Source organism: Falco peregrinus, chromosome 1 (assembly GCF_023634155.1).
Source record: "Falco peregrinus isolate bFalPer1 chromosome 1, bFalPer1.pri, whole genome shotgun sequence".
Lineage (NCBI taxonomy): Eukaryota > Metazoa > Chordata > Aves > Falconiformes > Falconidae > Falco > Falco peregrinus.
This window is the reverse complement of record NC_073721.1, coordinates 98,312,037-98,335,218: the sequence shown is the minus strand read 5'-3', so window position 1 is coordinate 98,335,218 and position 23,182 is coordinate 98,312,037. Positions and strand designations below refer to the sequence as shown.

The 23,182-nt window shown below is 43.2% G+C and overlaps 1 protein-coding gene across 2 annotated transcripts in view; it reads left to right on the top strand.

Moving 5' to 3' along the window:
* The window catches only part of RTN1 (reticulon 1), a 120,504-nt gene extending 111,075 nt beyond the window's left edge, over positions 1-9,429 (top strand). For both annotated transcript variants that reach the window (XM_005229417.2, XM_055791432.1), the window contains 6 exons: positions 4,180-4,387; positions 5,451-5,589; positions 6,456-6,525; positions 6,911-6,957; positions 7,048-7,106; positions 8,630-9,429. In XM_005229417.2, coding sequence (XP_005229474.2) covers positions 4,180-4,387; positions 5,451-5,589; positions 6,456-6,525; positions 6,911-6,957; positions 7,048-7,106; positions 8,630-8,672 — 566 coding nt within the window. In that variant the 3' untranslated portion in view covers positions 8,673-9,429. The remainder of the gene's footprint in view (positions 1-4,179; positions 4,388-5,450; positions 5,590-6,455; positions 6,526-6,910; positions 6,958-7,047; positions 7,107-8,629) is intronic.
* Positions 9,430-23,182: the final 13,753 nt, after the last annotated feature.

Here is a 23,182-nt window from a genome sequence, read left to right as displayed (position 1 = left end):
TTATGTCGTTAACTCCCGGTGTGGGGGATCCCCTCTCTGTTAGTTTCTCTGGGTAGCGCAGTACCCAGGTAACAGCCAGACTCAGCGCCTGTCCCAGCCCAGCCCAGCATGGGGCCAGCGCCTGCTGGCAGTGGCCCTGCAGGGAAGCGTGTGTGTGAAGGTGCGCAGCTCCAGCTCAGCTCCTGGTCCCACCATCCTCATACTGCATCCCCATGTGCTGGGGAGGCTGGTCTAAGCCTGGATGATTGCCGCTTCAGTGTGCAAAGGAAGGGGCACAGGCGGGGGCAGGCAGCTACCCTTCATCTGAGACTCGGGCCACCTCTTACCTTCTGCGAGCTGTTGAAGGGCAGTAAACCCGTGGGGTCAGAAGTGTTTGAGGTGTTTGCTACCTTAATCGGTTTTATATGAATATAGGATGAGATGAAACTCAAAGCAGACATATAAATGTGGTGGACAACCTCATCTTTCATTCCTGGTAAGAATTTTAAAAAGGGCGTGGAGGGGGTTGATACACCCAGTTCTGGGTTCACCTGATGGTGAAGGAGCACATTTCTCATTTCTTTGCCCCTTGGTATCTATTAACACCACCAGACACTGATGTAACAGGTATTTTTGCTCTGGTTAAATGGTTACAGGAGAAAATGGCGCCCTGAGGAAGCCAGGCAAAGGATCCCAGCTAGGGGATTCTGCACCCAGCACACCTTTGCCTGCTTTTAAGGGAGATTTGTTTAGGTAGGGAAATGTTTGACAGAAATATGTTTGACCACTGTCTCTCTAAGGAAGCATTTCTTTACCAAGAGGGTGGTCAAACACTGGAACAGGCTTCCTAGAGATGTGGTTGATGCCGCAAGCCTGTCGGTGTTTAAGAGGCATTTGGATAACGTCTTTAATAATGTGTTTTAACTTATGGTCAGCCCTGAGTTGGTCAGGGAGCTGGACTAGGGGATCGTTGTAGGTCCCTTCCAACTGAAATAGTCTATTCCTATTCTATTCTATTCTGATAACGTAAAAAACCTTTGAAGTGACTGAAGAAGCAAACAAGGCTCTGACATGTAGCTCAGGTGTTTTCAGCAGCTTCTAAATTTCAGGAGAACTGATACAGCTCAAATCCCTGAGGCCTGTCAGCAAAAACAGTGCTTTCTCCAGGGAAGCGCATGGACCATGGCTGGACCCCACAAGTCTCCACTGATTTCTGGCTCTGAACTCTCATTCTCCCCCTTCCCTGCCCAAGGAGCCGTGAGGTTCACCTCCCTCCTGCACCGCCTTTTGCAGGGAGAGGAGTAGGAATGGCAGGGGAGCCCCAAATCCCACCTGAACGGCTGGACATGGCAGCAGTGCTGCAGCTCCCTGTCCCTGTGGGGGAAATGAGGAGAAGACAGGTTTGGTTTCTGCCCTTGAAAATCCAAACTGACCTAGTGCAGGCTGTGGGCTGGGGCTTGTGTTCCTAGGCTGGACCTGGGCACCGGGACAGCCATGTAAAAATCATTCAACTGATATCTCCTGCCTCTGTGCTGAGATTTTCCATCGAGCAGTTGGCACATATTTTTTTCCATGCACACGGGAATATTTGCTTCAGGTCTAAAAGACACAGGATCCCTCTCTCCCAGGTCTCATTTGGCTGGCGAAAGAGGCCAGATGCCTTTTCATCTCCTCTCTCATGCATGCACATATCCCCCAAACTGTGTCATTTGGCCTCTGTCCATCTTGCTTTGAGTTGTAGCAAGCCTTTCCTTACTTGATAGAGCTTAGTAAATATCCCAGTCATTTCATGGCAGAAAGGGGCAAGTTTCAGGATATATGCAGACCTGGTCAAGCCTGTCTTGATTCATTCAACATCTTCCTTGTTGAGGGGAATGAGAAAATGCAGATTGGCATCTCTCTGCATGAGAATACAGCCCACTTCCAGTCTGCAGGAATATGAGGTGTGGCAGATCGTCGAAAGAGAGGGGACTTAATTGCTCATTTTGGGTCTTATCATCAATTTGGATTGACTCAGGAAACTCTATTGAAGTGAGCTTCTGTATTTTTTTTTTTGCTCACATCTCATTTGTTTGACTGTCTACTGCCTGTGTCTCAAGTAGTGTTTTCCCCTGGTACATGGCCTTTTTCTTTCATCAGCAGATGATGTACCACTTACAGCATCCCGAGCAAGCTCACCTGTGCTTATTTCATGTAGTGTGAAGGTATTGTACAATATAAAATTTGAGTGTCTCAAAAGTGAGATTTGCATACATTTCCAACACTGTCCTCTAAGAGAGGAATTTTTAGGCACAAAAATGATTGGGCTGTGAATACCTCCTGCCCAAATGTTCACTGTTGAAAGGACCCCAGTTGCTGTACTGTGCTGCAGAATTTTGCAGTGCCTTGACTGAAAAAGAGTATGAAAAATGGTAAAAACTGCACACTTGTGTTCCAAATGCTATCTTGTAAGGATGTTTTGCAAGTCACATACTCCAGCACCTAACACTGTAAGCAATTTGTGGAGCTTCAGCTGCCTGCATCAATACCACTGCGTCGGCTGCTAAAATCCCCAGTATAGGTGCATGCTGTGACTGTGCTGTAACTGCATTTTGGAGCATTCCTTAGTCCATGCCTCTGGTTTCTGCAGGAAGAGACTTGGGCATGTATCTTGAAAGACTCTGGCCTGGTCCTTGGTTTGTAAAATCAGCACCCAGGACCCCAGCACATGCCACTAAGGTCCCCTGTCCTTTGGCTTCTGTGCAGCCCGTAGATCTGTTAATGCGTGCTCGTGATCACAGGTCCAGTGCTGAATGCTGGCACTTAAAAGTATGAGAGAGTTATTATATTGTATATAGGATGGAGAATACAGTAGGGTGTGAATGTTCCATGAAGAGAAAAGAGCTCAGTAATACAATAGCAATTTTTGCGTTCAAGCCCATCACTTCGAGGAGCAATGCTAATACGTGTAATAGTAATGAGTAATATAGCTCATAGACTCAAGGCAAACAATTTTTGGAGGTTAGATGATAAGAACTACTAGGCTGGATTGATTTTGTTCCTTTTAGTATTTGTGAAATTTTTTTTTGACAGATTGCACTTTTCCTGAATTTACTCTTTGTTCAGAATGATTTGACAAGTGGCATCTATGAAATCTGTTTGGCTGATGGTGCGTTCAAGCTGTTCATGTGGCCTTGTGCAGTGGATGAAATTAAAGCTGTTTTGTTTAGATTGTCATGAGCACGTTCTTTGAGTGGATGAAGAGTCATCTCAGAAACAGGTTATTGGTGTAGAGGAATTAAATTCACCTTTGTGGACTGGATATTCAGTGATATTTCATAAGATTTTGCTTTTGTGGTGGCTGTTCCTGATGGTAAGATTGTTTGGTGGAGGTGTTGGAACGAACTATACAAACTGAATGAAAAACACTGTCAAAATTAACTGCTTTACAAATGTAAAAATATATTGGTTGAAAATGGTTTTCTGCACTTGTGTTGTTCTAACTAAACCTCCCATGGATCTAGACAAGGAGCTATCTAACAAGCAGAAAGGTTTTTTTGGTTTTTTTAATATTTCTGAGACAGTTGGATTTGAATAGCAGAAGGGATTTATTCTGTATTTCAAGGCCCCATGTGAAAAATGGTTTCCTACCCATGTAACTATTAAGCAGTGATAAAACCAGGAGGTTTTTTCTCTTCTCAAAACTTAGGAAATAACAAAGTCATATTGTCAAAAGTTTGAATGAGAAAGTGGTTTTATTGTGGCTAACTCCAAACTTTCACATTCATTTGTCAACAACCAAAACGAAAATGCTTTGATCAAGCATTTGGCATTTGGATATGTGACAAAAAACAGATCCAGTTTCCAGAGTAAGTAAATGCAAGCTAGGTTGAAACCTTCCATATGACCCTAGCAACAACACAAACCCCAGCTTGCATTTGCCTTGCTGCTGCAAGAGACCCACTGTGCTGTGGTCGGAGATACTTGTCCATCTCATCTAAGCCAGACACAGACTCGTTGAAATACAAGGATTTCAAGTAGGTCATCAGTTGTAACTTCCTCAGCGCATCGCTGCAGCCTCCTCACTGATCCTGTTGATGCTAACGTGAGCTCACTCCTTTTACCCTCCTGCAAGGACTCTTGAGCATCACAGTGGCCATGGTGGCCATCCTCAATGCCCTTCCAACTCCTGCCCTTAACATGTTGGTCTTCTCTCCCCAGCTATCGACCTGTTGTACTGGCGTGACATCAAGCAGACAGGGATTGTGTTTGGCAGCCTCCTCTTGCTGCTCTTCTCCCTGACCCAGTTCAGTGTCGTCAGTGTTGTGGCCTATCTGGCCCTCGCCGGCCTCTCGGCCACCATTAGCTTCAGAATCTACAAATCAGTCCTACAGGCTGTGCAGAAGACGGACGAGGGCCACCCCTTCAAGTGAGTACTTTGCAGTCATGGCCAGGGGCTACTTATCTTGCAAAGGATGCAATCCCAGTGGCAATTGATGTTTCTTTAGCTGTCGCTCTTGATACTGAATAAGATTCTTGTCTTGCTCATAGCTGGGGAAATAATTTTTTCTGTTGTCCAGTCTCTCAGGAGCTGCAAGGCTGTATTGGCTCAGGTCCTGGTAGGAAAAAAAACAGGACAAAATGCATCATCCTCTGAGACACGGGAATTTTTTTCCTGAAATTCAAAAGATGTAGAAAAATTTAAGCAGAGAAAAAGAGTTTAATTAGAGCTAATGATAATACCGTATCTCTGCAAGCAGGAAGAATATTGTTTCTGGACACACTCTATTTGGCATAGAGGGAAACTGTATCTTTTCTCCAGCACTGCTTGGCTGTGGTGTGTCAATCCATTAGGTGATGGTGCCAGTGCCGGTGCCCTCCCCCACCCTCCGCAGGGTCTGGGTGGTTTGTTCCAGGAGAGCACACACACTCTCTTTGTGTCTCTTTGGGGTGCTGCTTCTGTTTCACTTGGGTCAGTTCTGAGATGCAACTTATGCCGTGGGTGTAGCTCAGAGGAAGGTGCAGGACAGGCAGAAGGATGGGGGAGTGAGAAGTGGGCACTGCTGCCAAAGGTGACGCATGGCCAGACAGCAGCTTTTTTTCCTCCAGAGGCTGTCAGCTGGAAGAGATGTCCTCTTCTCTGGCAGCAGCATTGCACAGAAGTTTGTGAGGAAACCCTCCCAGCTAGGATTTGCATCCCCCTTGGGTGGAGTAAAGAGAGAGATCCCATCAAGATCAGGTTCTGCGTGGGGAGGGAGCAAGGCTGGAGGCAAACAGCCTCAGTGCAGCTCACAATTGTCCAGGGGGACTGGTCATGAAAGATGAAGACAGTGTGCTGGTGCTGGTGGCTCTGTGCCTGCAGGAAGGGGGACACTTTGCTCCAGTGCAAAGGGATGAGGTGTGGGGAGGAGGGAGTGATGGGGTAGACAGGCAGGAGTATGAACAGCAGGTGAACCTGCCTGGGTTTGTAACTGGACCTGTGTTTCTGGCAGAGCCTACTTGGAGATGGAAATGAATCTCTCACAGGACCAGATTCAGAAATACACAGACTGTCTCCAGCTATACGTCAACAGCACAGTCAAAGAGCTGAGGAGACTCTTTCTCGTTCAGGACCTTGTGGATTCTTTAAAAGTAGGATTCCTTTAAATATTTTTAACCCCTCTCTAGAGGATCAATCTACATTTCAAAGTGCTGTTTCCCATGTTGACACTGTTGTCATAAAACCTAGCTTTGCGTAGCTCCAAATACAAAAGTTGCTCTCATTTTTGATTTCCAAACTTAATTCCTTCTAGCAGTTTAGAGATTTGGCAATCTGCATTTGAATTTATTGACACGTAATACAGCAGTTATAAAAGTTGCAGGACCAGTTTAGCTCCACTGCAGTTCTAGAAGCATCTCTGTGCTACGCTATTGCTTTGCCACGAGATGGTTTGTTCTCCTCTCCCCTCTAATACCTCTGTTAACCTGGATTTCCTCTAATGGTGGCATTTCCTGCTATGGAGGAAGGTCTTCTTTCCCTCCCTGCTGAGACAGTTATTTTTTTTCAGCCTTACACCCAAGCAGGTGTTCTTCAGAGCAGAGGGAAGATCATTAAGAGAGCAGGCATGGGTTAGGCTCCTAAATTACTAAAGATATTTAGGAAAATGTATCCATCTGCCAGCCTCAAGAGTTTTCAGTCGCAGGGATTATCACTGTGGGATGACCCTTACGATCAGCAAAACTGGATGCAGAAATCTGCTATGCCATGCTCAATGCAGAATCCTAAATGTATGCAATTAAGCCCTAAATATATGTGAAAGCTTAGCTAAGAGGGTGAGAAGCAGAAGTGGAGAATGGGGTTTAGACACCCAGAAAAAGTACCTAGTTTTTGGTATGCCTTACTTAACAACTGCCCTTACACATTACAAAAGGCTAATGTGCTATTATGTTAGCTAGTTAAGTGAACTGATTTCTTATGCTGACACTGGGAGTGATGTAATGATCCATCTTTAATTTAGTTTGCAGTACTAATGTGGCTGCTGACTTATGTGGGAGCCCTCTTCAATGGCCTGACTCTTCTGATAATGGGTAAAAATCAACATTTCTTTTAAAATCTACTTTTAACTTTAACTCTCTCGTGATTTCTACATGGAGAAAACAGCCTATCCTTAGTGTGCCTTCCCCACAGTTAAACCATCGACTTTTATTTGCCTTTCCAGTGAATATTCATTATTCTTACTATGTTGTCCCTCCTGCTAGAGCTAATTTCTGTTTTTTGGTTTTGCAGCTACTAGGCCCAGAACAATGGGAAATTCCATATTTGGGAAGTCTGAGCAAAGTTCATTTTTAATACAAAGATCCCTGGTGGATCAGCTGACCAAGTGGCATGATATGTGTTTGTCACTGAAGTAGGTCTCTTCTCTGGAGGAATCTGATCTGCAGGAATCTAACAGTGTGCTCTTTTTCTCCTCAGCTGTGGTGTCTATGTTTACTCTCCCCGTTGTATATGACAAGTACCAGGTAAGCCTGTCTGCACGGTGTAGTTCAGGTGCCTGGGTGGTTCTGCCTTGTTGATGCCTGATTGACTTGATCTCCTTTTGCTCTTTGCAGGCACAGATTGATCAATACTTGGGACTTGTGCGGACCCACATAAACACTGTTGTGGCAAAGTGAGTTCAGCAGCAGGCTTGACCAGAAGTCTTGCCGTGAGGTTGCGGTGCACTGGGGGTGGCTAAGATCTGGATGGTCCTGGGGACAATGTGCCCTGTGAATGATGTCCCTCCCAGCTCCTGGCATGCAACAGGCTGCGGGAGGGGGCAGATCCCTGGAGACAGACAGGCCTTCTCAGCTGAGTGTAGGCTAAGGCAGAGTTGTGACCCTGTGTCCTTCTCACCTCTCTCCTGCTGTTTGGGGAAGCTGTGGACGGAGCAGCCGGAGCAGGGACTGATGCCCATACTTTTATCTGTTTACAGACAGGAAGGAATGTGTTAAATCCCTTCCCCACCGACCACTCCAAGCCTGGGTTTTTGCATTCAGGGACTCTGTCCTTTAGAGTTAATAATACCATTAATGAACAAAGTGGGAATTAGAACACCACCCTGTTACAGAAAGAAAATACCTGGAAGCACCATGATCTTGAGTATTTCAAACCACCATGAAATGGACGGAAGACCTGGATGAAATTTTTGGTGCAGTCTGCCCTAGTTCCTAATGTGTTGCCTGTATCAAAAGCTTCTGTGGGATCCCTAAGGACGCAGTGAGGGTCTAAGCATAGTTCTTGAAACTTGAGAATTACTGAAGCAGGATGGCTGGTCTGGAAGGTAGATCCATACATCTCAGCAGTTTGTATCTGTGGCTTTGCTAAAGTTGGCTGAATATCAGGTGTCCAATGGAAGGTTACAAAACGGTGAGGTACAGAGAGCAAGTGACCCACGAAGAGATACTGAGGAAACCGGGCTTGTTTAGCCTGGCAAGGAGGGAGCTAAGGAGCGATTTCATAGCAGCCTGTAAGTACTTGATGGGAAGTTACAAGATGATAGATCCAAACTCTTCTCAGTAGTGGGGGTTATAACAAGGAGCACAACATAAATCCAGTTTAGGAGGCTGATGCTGGACATGAGGAGAAACTTTCACTAGGAGATTAGAACAGCACTGGAGCAGGCTACACAGGGAGGTACCAGAACCTTTTTCCTTGCAGGTTTTCAAGATGCAGCAAGATAAAGTCATGACCAACCTGATTTAGCATTGGTGATAGTCCTGCCTTACGTAGGAAGCTGATTCAAAGACTTCCAGGGGTCCTTTCCAGCCAATGTTTCTGTGATTCTTCAAAACCCTTAGCCTTGGGCAGGACTAAAAGTTCACACTCAAAATTCTTTGTTTAAACCTCATTCTGGGCTTCCAGTAGACAGCAGACCATGGTGGAATAATGAAGCGGGGGAGACTATCACTGAGCGTATCCCACGGTTACATGAACCACTGAAAACAGGGCCATTTACACCTGGGGGCCCCTAAGAACACATAGATGGGCATCACCTCTTTTTCTTATTAGACTTTAGTCCATCTGTTGCAACAACACACTGGATGCAAGCTAGAGATTACCCCTGGGTAAGACTCAAGTGGGGATCCAGTGGAATGGAATAGTTGCCTCACCATGTAATCCTTCTTTCTTATTTTTTCACTTCTTTATTTCTAGGATTCAAGCTAAAATCCCAGGTGCTAAGAGAAAGGCAGAGTAAAGCAGACATCAAGAATTCAACGACTACAGTAGTGAATAATGGGGGAATCTGGAGTGAAACAGCTCTGTTCTTACACTTTACTGCAAATTTATCGTTCTTTTTTTTCGCGACACCATAATCTTAGAAACATAAAACTCGGAAGCAGTGCTCTTCCCCTGCTGCTTCTGCACTTAGAATATTTGCAATCACTTGTGTCAAGCACTAAAGTATAGTAAAGAGAAAAGTGTACTAGATGTGTTTTTTTGTGTTGCTTATAAAGTGCATGATGGTGAGAGCCTAAATAATATTGACCTTTTTATTTTATTTTTTTAGTGTTTTTCCTTCTTCTATTGGCATTGCTTCTATAACTTTTAATGTTACATGTGGCTAGGGGCTTTCCTGCTTAGCGCACTGATGCAATAGTTAAAATTGCTTCTACGTCACTGGGTTGCTGGTTGGATTCATCTTTATTAACTATATAGAATTGTAGACTGATGTTTTAGTGTTTTCCAGCACAAATAAAATGAACAGTAATCGGTACTTATGGTAATCAGTTTTGTATAACTCAAAAAAATGAAAACAAAACCCAGTGCTTTTGTCGTAAAGGATTGACAGGCTGACTTACATGTATGGTAACTGGAAAGTTCCAGCATGTTAAATTTATTACAATTTGTATTACATTCTCTGTAGTTCCTAATGGACTTAATTATAGACTCTGAATATTTGCACTTATGTACTTGATACCGAATGCAGAAATAAATGTTACTAAATGTAAAAAGTTCTTCCTCTTGTTGCCACTGGGATTATCTTGACATTTGCACACCGGACACATACTATGCAAAAAGAAGCATCTTCTCTCTCTCTCTCTCTCCCCTTGAGATCCTCACACACTTTGCCCTTACAAAGTGGTGCAGTCCAACAAGATCATCTGTAGCCTATCTATCAGTTTCACATCTTGGGTGAGTATGGCAGTAAAAGAAGGATCTTAGCACATCGATTGATGTTCTTTGGTGGGGGTGTTAGCAAATTACAGGAACATGAATAATTGTCTCTTCCGCCATTTGTTGCATGTTGTGCAAATCATAAGCAACACACTATGTGAGGGGTCAGCACAACACAAAGGACTTATCAGTTTCCTTATCAACATGTTACTCTCTCATCCATTTGCTTTAAACTGTGGGATCAATACTGAATCCGGAGGCTGGGAACTGAAATAAACATTTGCTCTTGTTCAAAGGTGAAGGTTATTAAAAATTGGCATTTGGTGTTTGAGAACCAACTGACAAGAGAAACAGCTGTTGAACGTTATCTGAAGTGCTTCAAAACTAACAATTGGTTAAGTGCTGAATGATTTGCCCATTTGTGGGACATACCTGTGGGATACCTTTTTTTTTTTTTTGGTATAAAAATGTGAACATCGAAACATTTTCAGCCAAATTGCAGGTTTTTCTCCTTTTCTATCACAAAAGTTTTTATGCGGAAACTATTTTTTTCTACTTTAAAAACTTATGCCAACTTTTTTAATTGAAATCTTCCTTTGTATGCATTCATTTAATTTACCTTTGTCTCAGTTGCACATGGATGTGGTGACATCTGTGCTAGGTCAGGCTGCAGTTCTGTTTGTGTATAAATGTAGAACTCAAATGTACATGGGGAGTTGGTAGAAATATTGGTATGGCTGTGGGCTGGTTAACTCTTGTGATGAGTCTCAAACACCCCTATTTTCATTTAAGGTTTATATTTAAATATTATTCTTTGCTCTTATTTAAAAATACTGACTGTCCTATAGGTAGATACAAACATTTTTTCCCAATGAAAAACTGAATGGCTCAAAGTGATGAATGTTACTTTTGATCAAATGCAGTATGTTTGGTTTAGCATGTGTAGTTTGCAGCCAGAAGTTAAAATTCAACCTCGGCCCCCAGCTTTAACTGCCTCTTAGACCTTCCTACCAGTGCATTCAGATAGCCAGTGTATGCCCTGTATCTCTGAGGAAAACAGTACAGCCTGTACAAGTATCCTTGAGGGTGAAGACTGATCTTCAGAATTCTTATTACTTGTAAGGTGAGTACGTGGGTCCAACGTGCTAATTTTGAAAATGAGCACAATTAATGGCCCATCCCACTGGCCCCATAAATGTGTTCTTTCCTAGCACCACCAATGCAGTTAGATCCAAGACTAGCCTCATGCAGTGCCAAAATCTGAGCACAATTTGAAGGCTACGTCGCCTGTGTGTTTGGAAATCAAACAAAACCTTCTGGCAGAGTTCCAAATATTAAGAGCCTAAATCAGTAAGAGACCAAGAACCTCATTCTTGACTCCCTCTCTCAAAACCCACAGCCCTCCACTGCAGGCCCTCATCACCCTGACTGTACTCCTCCTGCACATGCACCTCCCAAACCTATACCTTTTACTTCTATCTTTTCTCATGTCCCACCTTTCCAATAACCCAGCTCCAAAACTTCCTTGCAGCCACCCTGACTTTCCATGTATTTGGCAGTAACAGCCTGCAAGTGGGCAAGTGCTGCTGAGCAGCTGGAGTGGGTTAATGTGGTGGATGGAACCAATTTTGCCAGAAACAGAGGATTTCAGCCCGGGCTTGGATTGCTTCTGCTGTCCATGGCCACTATTACTGGGATCACAGCAGTGCTTTTCGTGATAATTTTGAAGATGGAAGCTTGGAGAAAGCCATTGTGCCCAAAGCTCCCATAAGGCTTGTTTGCAAACCTCTGCTAACTCATGGTCCTACTATACAGCTTGCAGAAGCTTGTGACACCTTTAGTGCTCCCAGATGTCCCATTCCTAAAACAACACTGTGGGAGGGACTTCATCTTTTTTGGTTTTCAAACAAGTGATGGAAAAAACCCCCACAATATTCTTTTCAGAATATTTTAGTGTGATCACAGTAGGTGGCTGAAGACACCCCAATAACACACATTTGCGAGCTGAGCTGTGCTCTGAGGTACGCAGGCTGTAAAGCGCTTTTGTTTCTGATGTTTGTGTTCAAAGTGAAAAGCAGCCATAGACAAGCTTGAATAGTAAAACAGCAAATGTGTGAGTGTTTCTAGCCAGGTGAAACCTGGGAAGCAGCTCACACTGCCTGGGTAAAATGCAGGGCAAGGCATTAAACCATTCTTTCCTTTTTAAAATGTTCCTTGCTAAAGGAACCTGGCCATCCCATCACTAGTGCTTCAGGAGTCAACTTGTCCTTCTGGTTCAAACGCTGATTTAACAAGATATGCAAATGTATGGGTGTTTTAAAGACCCACCTAACCAAGTGAGGTTGTTCAGGTGTTTGGAGTTAGGTGTGTGCTAAATACCTTGCCCAAGCAGCATCTCTTACCCTCAGTCTCCAGGTAGTCTGAGATGCTGGTACTCCCTTTCTGGAGAGGAAGCTGAGAGGTTTCTAAGGTGGATATCTCAGCTGGGAGGATATCTCAGAACAGGTCTGGACCAGGCCTTTCCGTGGCTGGGAACTGGCTGGCTGATGTAAAGAAGATAGCTGTGTTTTGATCTGCTCAATATAGTGCTTTTGAGGAAGATAACAGGTCTACTTGCTGAGCTTACCTTGGAAAGCCAGCCCAGATGACTGTGCTAATTTGAACTGAAGCCAGTTTAACTCTGACTTGAGGATATGAAATCAGGAGTGGTGTGCTGATGGGAGAAAAAAAAAAACGTTAGAACATCTACAAATGTGTCTTTTTTTTTTTTTAGGCTTTATGACTTTAAAATACCTTCTCCATGGTTTCACCTGTACCTTCCAGAAACTTTGTAAGCCTTCTTCTAAGCTACTACCTGTTAAGGACAGGTTCAATAGTTACTGAAGAGCTCTGTCAGTACTTTGTCACTTGAATGTCTGTCAATGTACCTTGAAATGAATACTCCATTGGTAGTTTGATGTGAATACTCTGTAATGTTGGTTTTGATTCCCTGCTTCTTGGTGCCTCAGCAGTATTCCATTCTTCTTCTAGCCTCTGTATTTGCCTCTGAGCTGTTTTTGATCTCTTTTATGCTTCCTCTGCTCTTTAATATTAATCTAGTGAGAGCAGAATCATAAAAATCATCAGTGTTAGGAAAGCCCTGGAACTGGGAAGAGATAAGAATGATATAATATTCTGTGAGCAGCTAATCCAGTTAAAGAAGGTCTGTCTGCTTCCCCATAGCTCTTTGTTATCTCCCTGCACGTTTTTCACACGGCAGCTGGCTCCCGTCCCTGTCCTGGTGGGTTACAAGTCAGTCAGCTGTAAGCTTAGAGCAGCTTTTCCTTCTCCATATGGGCCCAGGGAAATACGTGGCAAGCCCACGCGTTTGCCCAGTGCAGCTTTGGAAACACAGAGTGTGATGTATTTCTTCCTGGCTCTTGATAGATTCTTTTTCTCAGGCACAGAATTTAATGCTGCTCCATCAGTGAACCTGCACGCAAGCTTCCTGGGATGCCAGGAATCGGTGGAGTGAGGCTGCTGGCATGAAGGAGCCTGGTAAGACTGGCTGGCACATGCAGCCGCTGTGGGACATATGGTATTTGGATAAGGGTGAGACATGTCCACTGATAAAAGTCGATAGCTGCAGTGCCTGAAAATGGAAGGAGAAATGGTCTCTATTCATTCCTGCCAGGCTTTCTTGCTGCTCGGTGCCTTTAAAGGAAAGAGTGGCAAACCCTTGCTTTCTGTCACAGTAAGGGAAAGGTACTGAGAGCGGAAAATCCTTCTCCACAAATGGGAGTTGACTGTAAGTAGGTACAGGGGCTTGGCCTGCTTCTCTCTTACCTGAACTGTTTATTTCCTTTGGTGTTTGCTCATAAGTGAACAGTCAGCTCACCATCTGTTGGTGCTCACCTCTGGTCAGCATCTAATCTAAGTAACTACAGGCTAGCAAGTCAGATGCCTGTGACTTGCCACTTCTGCAAATCTACTTACTTCTTTGGGTGGGTAGCTGTTAACGGGGGAGGATGAGCTCTGTAGAACCAGAAAGGGCACCTGACCGCTCCTGAACCTGGGGCAAGCCTAGTTATCTTCACCACCTCTGTAGCTCCCCTAGAAAGTGCTAAATCTACAAGTACGCCAGATTTATAATCTGGGGCACGCCACTGTGTGTGTGCAAGGCAAAGTAAATTTCCATGGGCAGGCAGGTATACAGGTAGGCTGCTCTGTCTGTCTGGCGAGCCCCTGTTGACTGGGCTGTACCCATCTCTGTGTTGCCAGTGTTCCCATCTTCCCTTTGCTCCTGCTCTGCCTCAGCCAAGATGCTGGGAAATGCTGAAGAGGCCAGGATCGAAATAAGAGGATGGGATAAAGCTCCAGGAGTCGTCTAAGAAAACCAAAAGACAAAGTAGTCCTGTAGTGACATGCTTTCATTGCTTTTCCTTGCTGTCTGCCCCTTAGCTAGAAAGTCGGGCTCATTTCTCATGTTCATTGAATATTGAAATGATAACGCTGCATTTTATGCCTCTTCAGGGCTCTTTTTGTTTAAGTTGAAAAAACAATTCAGTCCAGTGAAGCTAATAGTCATTCACAGTAGGGCCCCTCTGCATATATTTCCCTTTCTGAGGGAGCTCTAAAGAGGGTATTAGTTACCTTTTTACTTCTTTTGAACAGTCCTCTAATTTAGCTAAAGTGATGTGAAGTAGCCCAGACCAGTCAAAAAAATGTCTTGTAACATTTTATAGATGGGGGGGTGGGGGAGGGGAGGGGAAGTAACACCCAGGCAGCGGAGTGACTTGAATAGCAGATGTCTTTACACAAAATATTCTTCATTTGCCAAGTTAGGCATGAGGCCTAATTTCATTTCTCCTGATTCCACAGATGCTTGCTTGGAGAAACCACCATCCACACAATTATTAGCTTGTTAACTGCGCGAGAAAGTATTGCCTTTCACACAGGCTGAACATAATTACTGAACTGCTACCAGCAGAACTGCAGCTTAACTTGTCAGTTATCAGCAAATCTGCAGCACTTAATTAGGAAGAGGTGGGGCTGTAACCTTAGAAGAACCCATTTAAGGAAGCACTTCTTCTATTCCTTCTACTTGGAAAGTTTGAAGTCCTGGATACCTTCCTCACCTGTCTCTCCCCTCAAAAAGTAGAGAGTTTACAACTTTTTCAGCTGAAATACAGAGATGTGACAAACTACAGAGAGCAAAACTATCAAAAAGTATACTCGAAGTTTTCACATCAGCTTAAAAAAGCCATAGGGAGTATAAACTTCTGATACTACTAGTGTCACTTTTGGACACCAGACTTTCAGAAATAAGTGTAAATTTTAATTCTGACATTGAGATGTAACCAAAAATCTCTCTTAGTCTCAAGTGTTTTATCTCGCCTACTTTCCCAACAGCAATCACAAGTCTATGACTCACATACTATACCAATAGCGCAAATGAAAAGAAAACATTTTTCCGACTGCCATTTAGCCAAAGGTACTCCTACAGCTCTCCAGTCACAAGAGACTTGAGTAAGTCTGCCTTCTACAGTGAACTGCTGGGCTCTCTGTTATGCAGGGTGAGCTATTAACTTAAGCTTTGCAAAAAAATCAGACCAAGTTGCTGCTATGGAGTTGTATACCTGGAGTCTCTGATACGGTGCCATGAGAGAAATTATGAGTGAGGCTGATAAAATTTTGATTAGCAGAAGATTCTAAGGAGGTCTTCGGGAGCAGATGGTAATTGGTAGCATTAAGGAGAGGTCAATACTGAAGTTTCCTAAATATCAGCCATATTTCAACTTTTCATACATAAACCGAAAATAAATAAAATACCCCAGATGCAGAGGATGCTAATGAGCTTTGCTAAAGATGCAAAGTGGTGAAATATTGGGAGGAGACTATTGGGATGCCATATGGAAGGAACTGGATAATCTCGAAGCCCATGAGCAATAAAAATTGGATGATATTTTGTATTACAAATGCAAGTTCTGTTCTCGACTGATAACTGAGAATTCTCTTGTTGGCTAGAAGGTTGCTGGTTAGAAACAAATTTTGACGAGAAAACCCTGGTCAAACAATATGAAAGTGCTTAGTGGGGCAGAGAAGTGCTATTAGGAGTATCTGAGGGAATGTAGGGGCCATTACAGGAAGGGAGACTGGCCAGAAGAGTTTGGCTTTGTTACTCTGGCTAAATGAAGGCTGGGAAGTGGGGATATAGTTGCTCCTTACATGTACGCTGGGGGTAAACACCAGGAAGGGTAAAAGCTGTTTAAGCTCGTGCTTAATTAAGCTGCTTAATGATGACACAGGGGAAAAAAAAATCCATTCCGTGGTTTTGGTTTGGAAATTAAAATTTATTATTGGTCAGGGAAATTAGCACTAGCTTGCAGATAGGAGTTGGAAACAAGCACTGTGAATCTCGGAGTCATTCAAGGTAGGAAATAGATTACATACAATGCTAATTGCCTTGTTGATAAAATTACATAGATGGCAATTCCCCGTGTGGCTCTTTTTGTGTGCTGATAGTGAGTTTACAAGAGGTGGTTGAAGGTAATCACATACATTCCACTCCCTGCTGCCCCCACCCCTGGCCAGTAAAGTCAGAGTAGCTCTCCAGATCATATGAACTAAAATTTGGCTCATTCTCTTTGGGAAGGAAAGATTGCCCTTGTCATCGATTATTAGCTATTAATCTTTGTGATCCCAAGAAAGGTATTCCAGGCTCAGCAAAGACATCTAGGCACCAGTGAGGCCATCATTAGGCTTGTGACAGAATTTTAAAGTCTTGTCAATTCTTGTGAATGCAGGTGGACCTTCATCCCTCCTCTTGTTTCATGGGAGTTAGGATGATGTTATAAAGACTGGTCCATGTCTCCCTCTGTGAATCCTGTTTGCTGTGACATAGTTTTGTAGGCAGGGAAAAGGGTAACCAGATTAGATTCAGGCTGTGATGGATAAGTTAATAAAAAAGAGTGCAAACAAACAAGAAGTTGGGTTTTTTTCTGGCATAAGTAAATAGAGGAGAAAAAAATCTACTGGAATCACCTTCTTAGTTTTTACTCTAATACCAAGAAGCAGATGATTTATGAGAGATGTAAATTTTCATTCACATTGAACGTGCATTTGCTTTATCCATGTTCAGACTGTGAGTTGTAGTAAAAGGAAGGAGGGAGCAGATCCTCCTACACAAAATTACCCCTGCTTACTCGGACCTAATACCCTGGTAGCTCTTGTAAGCTGGTGCTGCATTGCCCAGATACTCTCACAGAAAGCTGGGCAGGTATTTGACTTTCCCCGTTTGGTGATCAATGCAGTAGCTAAATTTTTCAGATACAGGGCAGCAAGAAATTTCTGGAAGTCTGGAGCTAGAAATCAAAGTACTTCTTCGCTTAAATATCCTGCAGCAGTTATAAAACCATCCCATTTTATGGTCTAGATGTCTGTACCATATTTACCACCCTCAACTTTGGCAGGAGTTTGAAAGCAACATCTGGAGATAAGGTCTTACAGGACTTGCGCACGCAGCATGATGGCAATTGGAAAGGTGATTTCTAGGAGAGGACGTTGCTCTGCAGAGGACCTTTTGTGTAAGAGCCACTAAAAATTTCCTGTTAAGTGTTAAAGAGCTTGAAGTCCTTTGCAACTCTGCAGAAGTATTTTAAGTCCTACTGAAGCCCTGTCTTGACATACCTGATTGAAAAAGTTACAATTTCACATCAGAAGTCCTGATTTTGAGGGTGTTTTTGCAGGGGGGAAAATGGTTATATTTCTTAAGGAAAAAGGAAAATTATTATTATTTTTACATTAAAATCTGTAATTCCACTGATCCATTTCTACAAAGCTATCTGTTCCACTACAACAGTGGGACCACAATATTTCAAAAAAAACCAGGAAGAATGGGTAGATTTTCTACCTAGAAATGCTTAATTGCTTGTAAAGGAGACAACCTATAGTTTTTCCTCAAGTATAATTTCCAGTTGAGGGGCTAAGCTCACCAAGAGAATTGAGAAGTTGCCCCCAGTACTTTGGTATTATAGAAATCAATTTGTTTACTTGGGCCACACGTGGCTGGATTTCAGTCAGGCACAAAACTGCCTGTGCTCTGCAACTGCTGAGTTCGTTGAGGTCTGACTCCTGCTTAAGACTTTAAAAGATTTTCAGAAAAAAAAAAGGGCCCTTCTGTTCTTGCTAGCAAAGCTTTATCTTGTGGTTACCAAATAGGCTGTCATGCAAAGAACAGATGAGTATTTTTTATTTTTTAAAGCCATATAGGATAGGTCTGCTACTTGTCCGGGTCTATGAGCAGGTCTTCTACTAGTCCAGGGATTACTATGTTCACCCAGATAATGGTATACTGTCTGCAGTGAAATGAAGACATGGATCCACCTGTTTTGGGGATTAACTGGAGATACTTTTTGTATCCAAACTGCAGAAGAGCATTACCACACTCTGAAAGGCAAGGGTCACTGATTGCTCCCATCTCCTGCAAGCATCAGGATGAGGGGAGGATGCTCATCTCACTTGGGATCGGGCCCTGTGTGAGTACCCAACATACAGGATTAACAGCAGATAATCTAACACGTGACTGTTCTTGGCGCAGTTCAATTTCCAAAGCAATTTCTTGGAGTGCTGGAGGTGAAGGATGGCACCACCTTTGCTGATTGTCCCTTGCTGAGCCATAAATTGATGTTGATTGTGAATGGAGGAGGTCTCCAGTAATAGCTTGGCAAGGTGGCAGCAGCCGTAAATATGTAGGAAAGAAAGGGGCCATCTCCCAACAAGCTGGTTATCTCCAGAGGAAAGTTGCAGCACTTTTTATTAGACTTTTTTAGATAATTAAAAGAGGTGATACTATCTTGCTGACTATTGGTCTCTGTGAGCTTAGTTCACATGGAAGAAATCAGCAGTGCCACCTGATATTCCCTCATACGATCACCATACTCAATTTTGAATAAAGGATATTTGTTCTTAGAGCCCCTGTTTTAACGGTGATAACTGTAAACAGATGGCTGCATTTAAAAAGGTCCATGGGAAAGCTTCAAAATACAACTCGCCTGCAGGCTTGGAAAAGCAAAAAAAAAAGAATCTAAGCTTCATTATTAATATTTTTAAATCTTGCATGTTTCAAAAGGTTGGGATGCCAGCACAGTCTCCAAGGCCAGAAATTACCCAGTTTAACTACTAGGACCTAAAAGTACTGTATGCACTGTGTTTTGTGAGAAGACCATTTCATGTTGGCCAAGACTCTTCTAGGTTTATTGTGATATTTTGATCTAATCTTGATGTGATGCGCAGTCCGTGACAGAGGAAAGCCTCAAACCAGCAGCACAGAGCTTGCAACAACGAGGAAAGTTCCTGATCAGTAATCCATTCCCCAAAAATAACTTCCACAAGGAACCACCACCTGGCCATTGTCCCCATGGATGTGATGGAGGCGGTGAGGTCATCTCCTGCCCAAGGCCTCCCCTGGATGCCTGTCCACATCACAACCTCCTCATCGGCACCTCTGGGAGGCTGGTTTGGGGCGGGGGGGGGGGGGCTGCACCCCCATAACCCTGGGAGGTATGTTGGGGACAGACCCTGCCTGAGCCCCCAGGAGGTCTGTCCCTCTGCTCCTGGGGTGAGCACAGCCCTGGGCCCTCAGGGCCTCGTTGCTCAGAAACAACAAAGCCTGGTCTGGCCACCATGTTGAGGCCTGGTCCATCCGCCATGGCACTTCTGTCCTCTGCGGTGGTGCTGGCTGCCCTCAGCCACCTGCCTGGGGGCGGCGGGGGGGTCTCCTGCTGGGGCATGGGGGCAAGGGCTGGGCTCCCAAGGGACAGTGTCCTTCAGCCCGGGGCAGGCAGAAGCAGGAGAAGATCCAAACCTTGTATTGTACATATATTTTCTGCTGTGGGAATGTGCAGAGCCAGGGCTTAATAGGGAAAATGGCTATTATTTTGTTTTACCTTTTTTTGCCCTTTTAAATATCTGCCTGAGAAAATATGGCTAACGTTATCCCTGTGGCTGCAGTGGCCATGGACTGGCCTTTCCTGTTAACCTGGGGTTAATGTAGAAGACATAAAATCCAAAGGGAAGAGTCACTGCAAGTATTTGGTGGGGAAGGACCATTTGTAGGCCATGTGTTTCTAAATGAGATGGCTGCCATGGTTATTAATGTATTTCCTCTGTGTCTTTTTGGTTTTGCTATTACATATGGGGCCATCTGGTTCCTCTGTGGGACTCCCAAGACTTTTTGGCAAGCACGTATGTGAAGATGTCTGGGGTTTTTCCTCTTCAACCCTTTCTACTACATCTTATTTCTGGAAACACTGCTTAAAGAAGAGTTTTCATGGACACCTGCAGTCTCTACCTGGAACACAAACCTCCTCGCTATCACCAGTGCTGACATTGTAGGGCAACGTTGAGAAAAATCCTTCTTCAGCTACAAGTCTGATGGCACATTAAGAAAGCAAATGCACTTTGCATGGTGGTTCAGGTGCTGTGGCAGGTGGTGCGAGACAGATGCTCATGGTCCCCCTCAGCCTCTGAAGTGAGCATGTGGCATGGCATCTGAAGGCAGAAGGAAATTTCAAGCATGCCCAAAGCACAAATTCATTCCTTGCAGTCTTGAGAGGTTAAGAGCCCTTGAATTGTCTTGAATGTTAATTTTTTGTCTTGTGCCATATCAGACAAGAACCTGCTTATGAAGCTGTTGGGCCTTCTTGGAAGATAAATGTGACCTATAGAATCACATTTATCATGGTGTCTCTTGTAAGAAATACAGCCTGCTTTCAGGGTACCTGGATGGATTACAGAGATGCAAAACTAGAATAATTCAGTAATCAGCAGCTTGGTGCAAAGGCCTTCGTGAAGGAGATGAGGCAATGACTAAAAACAGAATAAATTTGCTTTAGAAGGAAAGATTAATCATCATACAAGGGAAGGATTGGTTCAAGCATAAGCAAGGAAATTGCACTATGAGTAATCAAGTTAGCCAGAGAAAAAGCACCAAATAAGTACCAGGAAATATATTTCAAACAAGTTTTACCTGGCTCTAAAAGAGTCCTCTGTGAGAGGTAGGGGCAGACATGCATTATAGCTGACCAGTCTCAAGGGATGGACTCCACACTGGGGTACACTGCCTCTGGTTATCATTTCAAACTTTCCAATTTCAGAACATTCAAACCTTTCCATCGCTGTCAAATCTGTTTAATGGTAATGGAAAGTTATTCTTGTCTAACAAAACTGGTTTCCTATAAATAGTGAGGATTGGGCACAGCTGGTGGTTATGGATGTATATCACAAAATATTTGCTTCTGGAGGCCTCAGCTGTCAGGCTAAGGACTGTATGTGACGAGAGCCTGAGCTTCCCTGCTGCCTTTCGGGTTGGTTGCAGGGCATTATCTCAACAGCTTGGTTTCAAAGGCTGTACAATTATAATGTCCCTCAAACAGCTTGTAACCTAGAGATCAGAAAAAGGCATACACAGAGGAGACAAATGGCTTGGGGTGACATAGGCTGTATTATGAGATCTAAGATGATGTGGAAATACTTCACAAGTAAATGTCTGTGGTCTCAGTACTCTGCCCTCCCAGCCACTGTCAGGATGCAGTTCATCCTCTGCCAAAGGAGCCAGGGGCATTGAGAAGGGCTATCAGGTGGGACAAAGCAGTGACTATAGTTTTTGAGAATGTCGTATGCAAGTAATGCTCTGCTGTGCAGGGAGGATGAGCTGATGCTGTTCTGAAGCCAGAAGTTTGTGCCCGTGGCACTGAATGACAGAGGTAGGAGGGGTGGCAAATGGATAGCTGACATTCTCTGCGTATCACCTTGATTTTTATGCCACTTTTAAAAGGCTTAAAGGTTTAATTGGAAGAGTTTTAGCAGTGAAGCAGGTGAATTTCAGAGCAGCATGTATGAAAAAATGGCAAGACTTCTCAGAGGGATTTTCTTTCATTTTTTAAATAAAAACTCTGTATTTGGGGAACCTATACTTCACTAATGTTAGTTTACACTTGGCATTTAATTTTCATTTAATAACAGGCATAGAAGGATATTGAATATATCTGAATGTTTTACCTCAACTTTTTCCTGAAGGAGATGTTTCATCTAAGAAATATAGATTTTGAGAGAGGAAATGTAAATAGGAAAGAGGAGAGAAAATCAAACCAATATAAAGAAATCAAGAGGGGGTCTGGAAAAGGGAAGACCTAAAGGACTGGAAAAAAGGCTTCACAAGCAGAACTTGGATTTTAACATGGGTTTAATTTATGCACAATATGCCTTAAATTGTTGTTCCTGAGAAAAATTGCTCATAGTTCTGTTGATTTTAAGGTGGTAAAAAGACTGTGATTCCAAACTGCTATGATTAGAAAGAACTGTCTGAAATTACTACTAATTGGTGAAGCTGGGGCAAGTTCTGCTCTTATGCCACCCACTGTGCTGGTTGCTGCATACATAGGCTTGTTTTCTGACGTCTCTCCTGATGATGGTTCACAGCAAATGCCATACTGGCAGGTGAGCATCATCATCAGGCCTGAAGATGAACAGGTAGGGCAGAAGTAGTAGCTGCTCCTGGCCTTTGCTCCCACCAACTCTGGATAAAGATCCTAGTTAAATGGGACAGCTGCTAGTTTTCAAAGAAGTTAGCAGGTCAAATTAAAAACAGAGCTCTCAGCTGGCTGAGTGCCTTGTCTTCACTACAAATTTACTTATGCTTGGATTACGAATTTTCTTTTTCCCCCTCCTATAAGGATTTAGTCTCTGTTACAAAATCAGGGTATAAAAAATTTTCATGCCACTGTTAACAGGTACAATAATCTTTTGGATGAATTCAAATCCTTGCAATTATTATTCCAGCTCAAGCTAAATTAATTTTTACAATACAAAGAGTAACTTCTGGAGTAGCGTAAATCTCACTTCAGGCTTTGATGAATCCGGATTAGTATTTTTGGTTGGAAAGAGACATAATGAAGCTGTGACTGCTTGGAAAAACTCTAAAGATTAGCTACACCCTGCTTAAAGGGAAATTATTTTGATCCACAGCTTTTACTTCAGTTTAATAACCTCTGTAAATTTCTCTCAATGATTCTTTTAAAAGATTGATTCTACAGAATTGAAGTTGGAAGAATTTTATGACTGTAAATTTTACCAGGTTCTGTGGACTTCCTCTGCCACTGGTGCATCTGCCTTTTCTGTGCACCAAGAGGAGGAGGAGCGTGAAAGATGCTAACCTACTTTAGAATAATGGAAAACATATTTAGCAAATAATTAAAAATAGAACCTTCCCTTCAGAATAATTCTTGCAGAACAATAGAACAATATTTGAAGCTTAAAAACTGTATGTTCTAATTTCACTGTATTTTTCATTTAGAAAAACTTTAAAAATGAAGACTGCATTCAGTGGAGAAATTGTGCAGTGTCTTGAAGATACTATTGCTGCTATTAAGAAATTGGTAAGAAAAATCCAATATTTAGTTTCAAATACTTGGAAAAGATTTGGTAACCATGAAATAATTTTATGGTTGTACTATTAGAACTGTTCTCTTGTGTGAGTTATATTCTGTCTTGAGAGAGAGGCAGTTTGGAGTGAAGCTGGTGGGTGCTGGCAGGCACTTTGCTGCCTGCAGA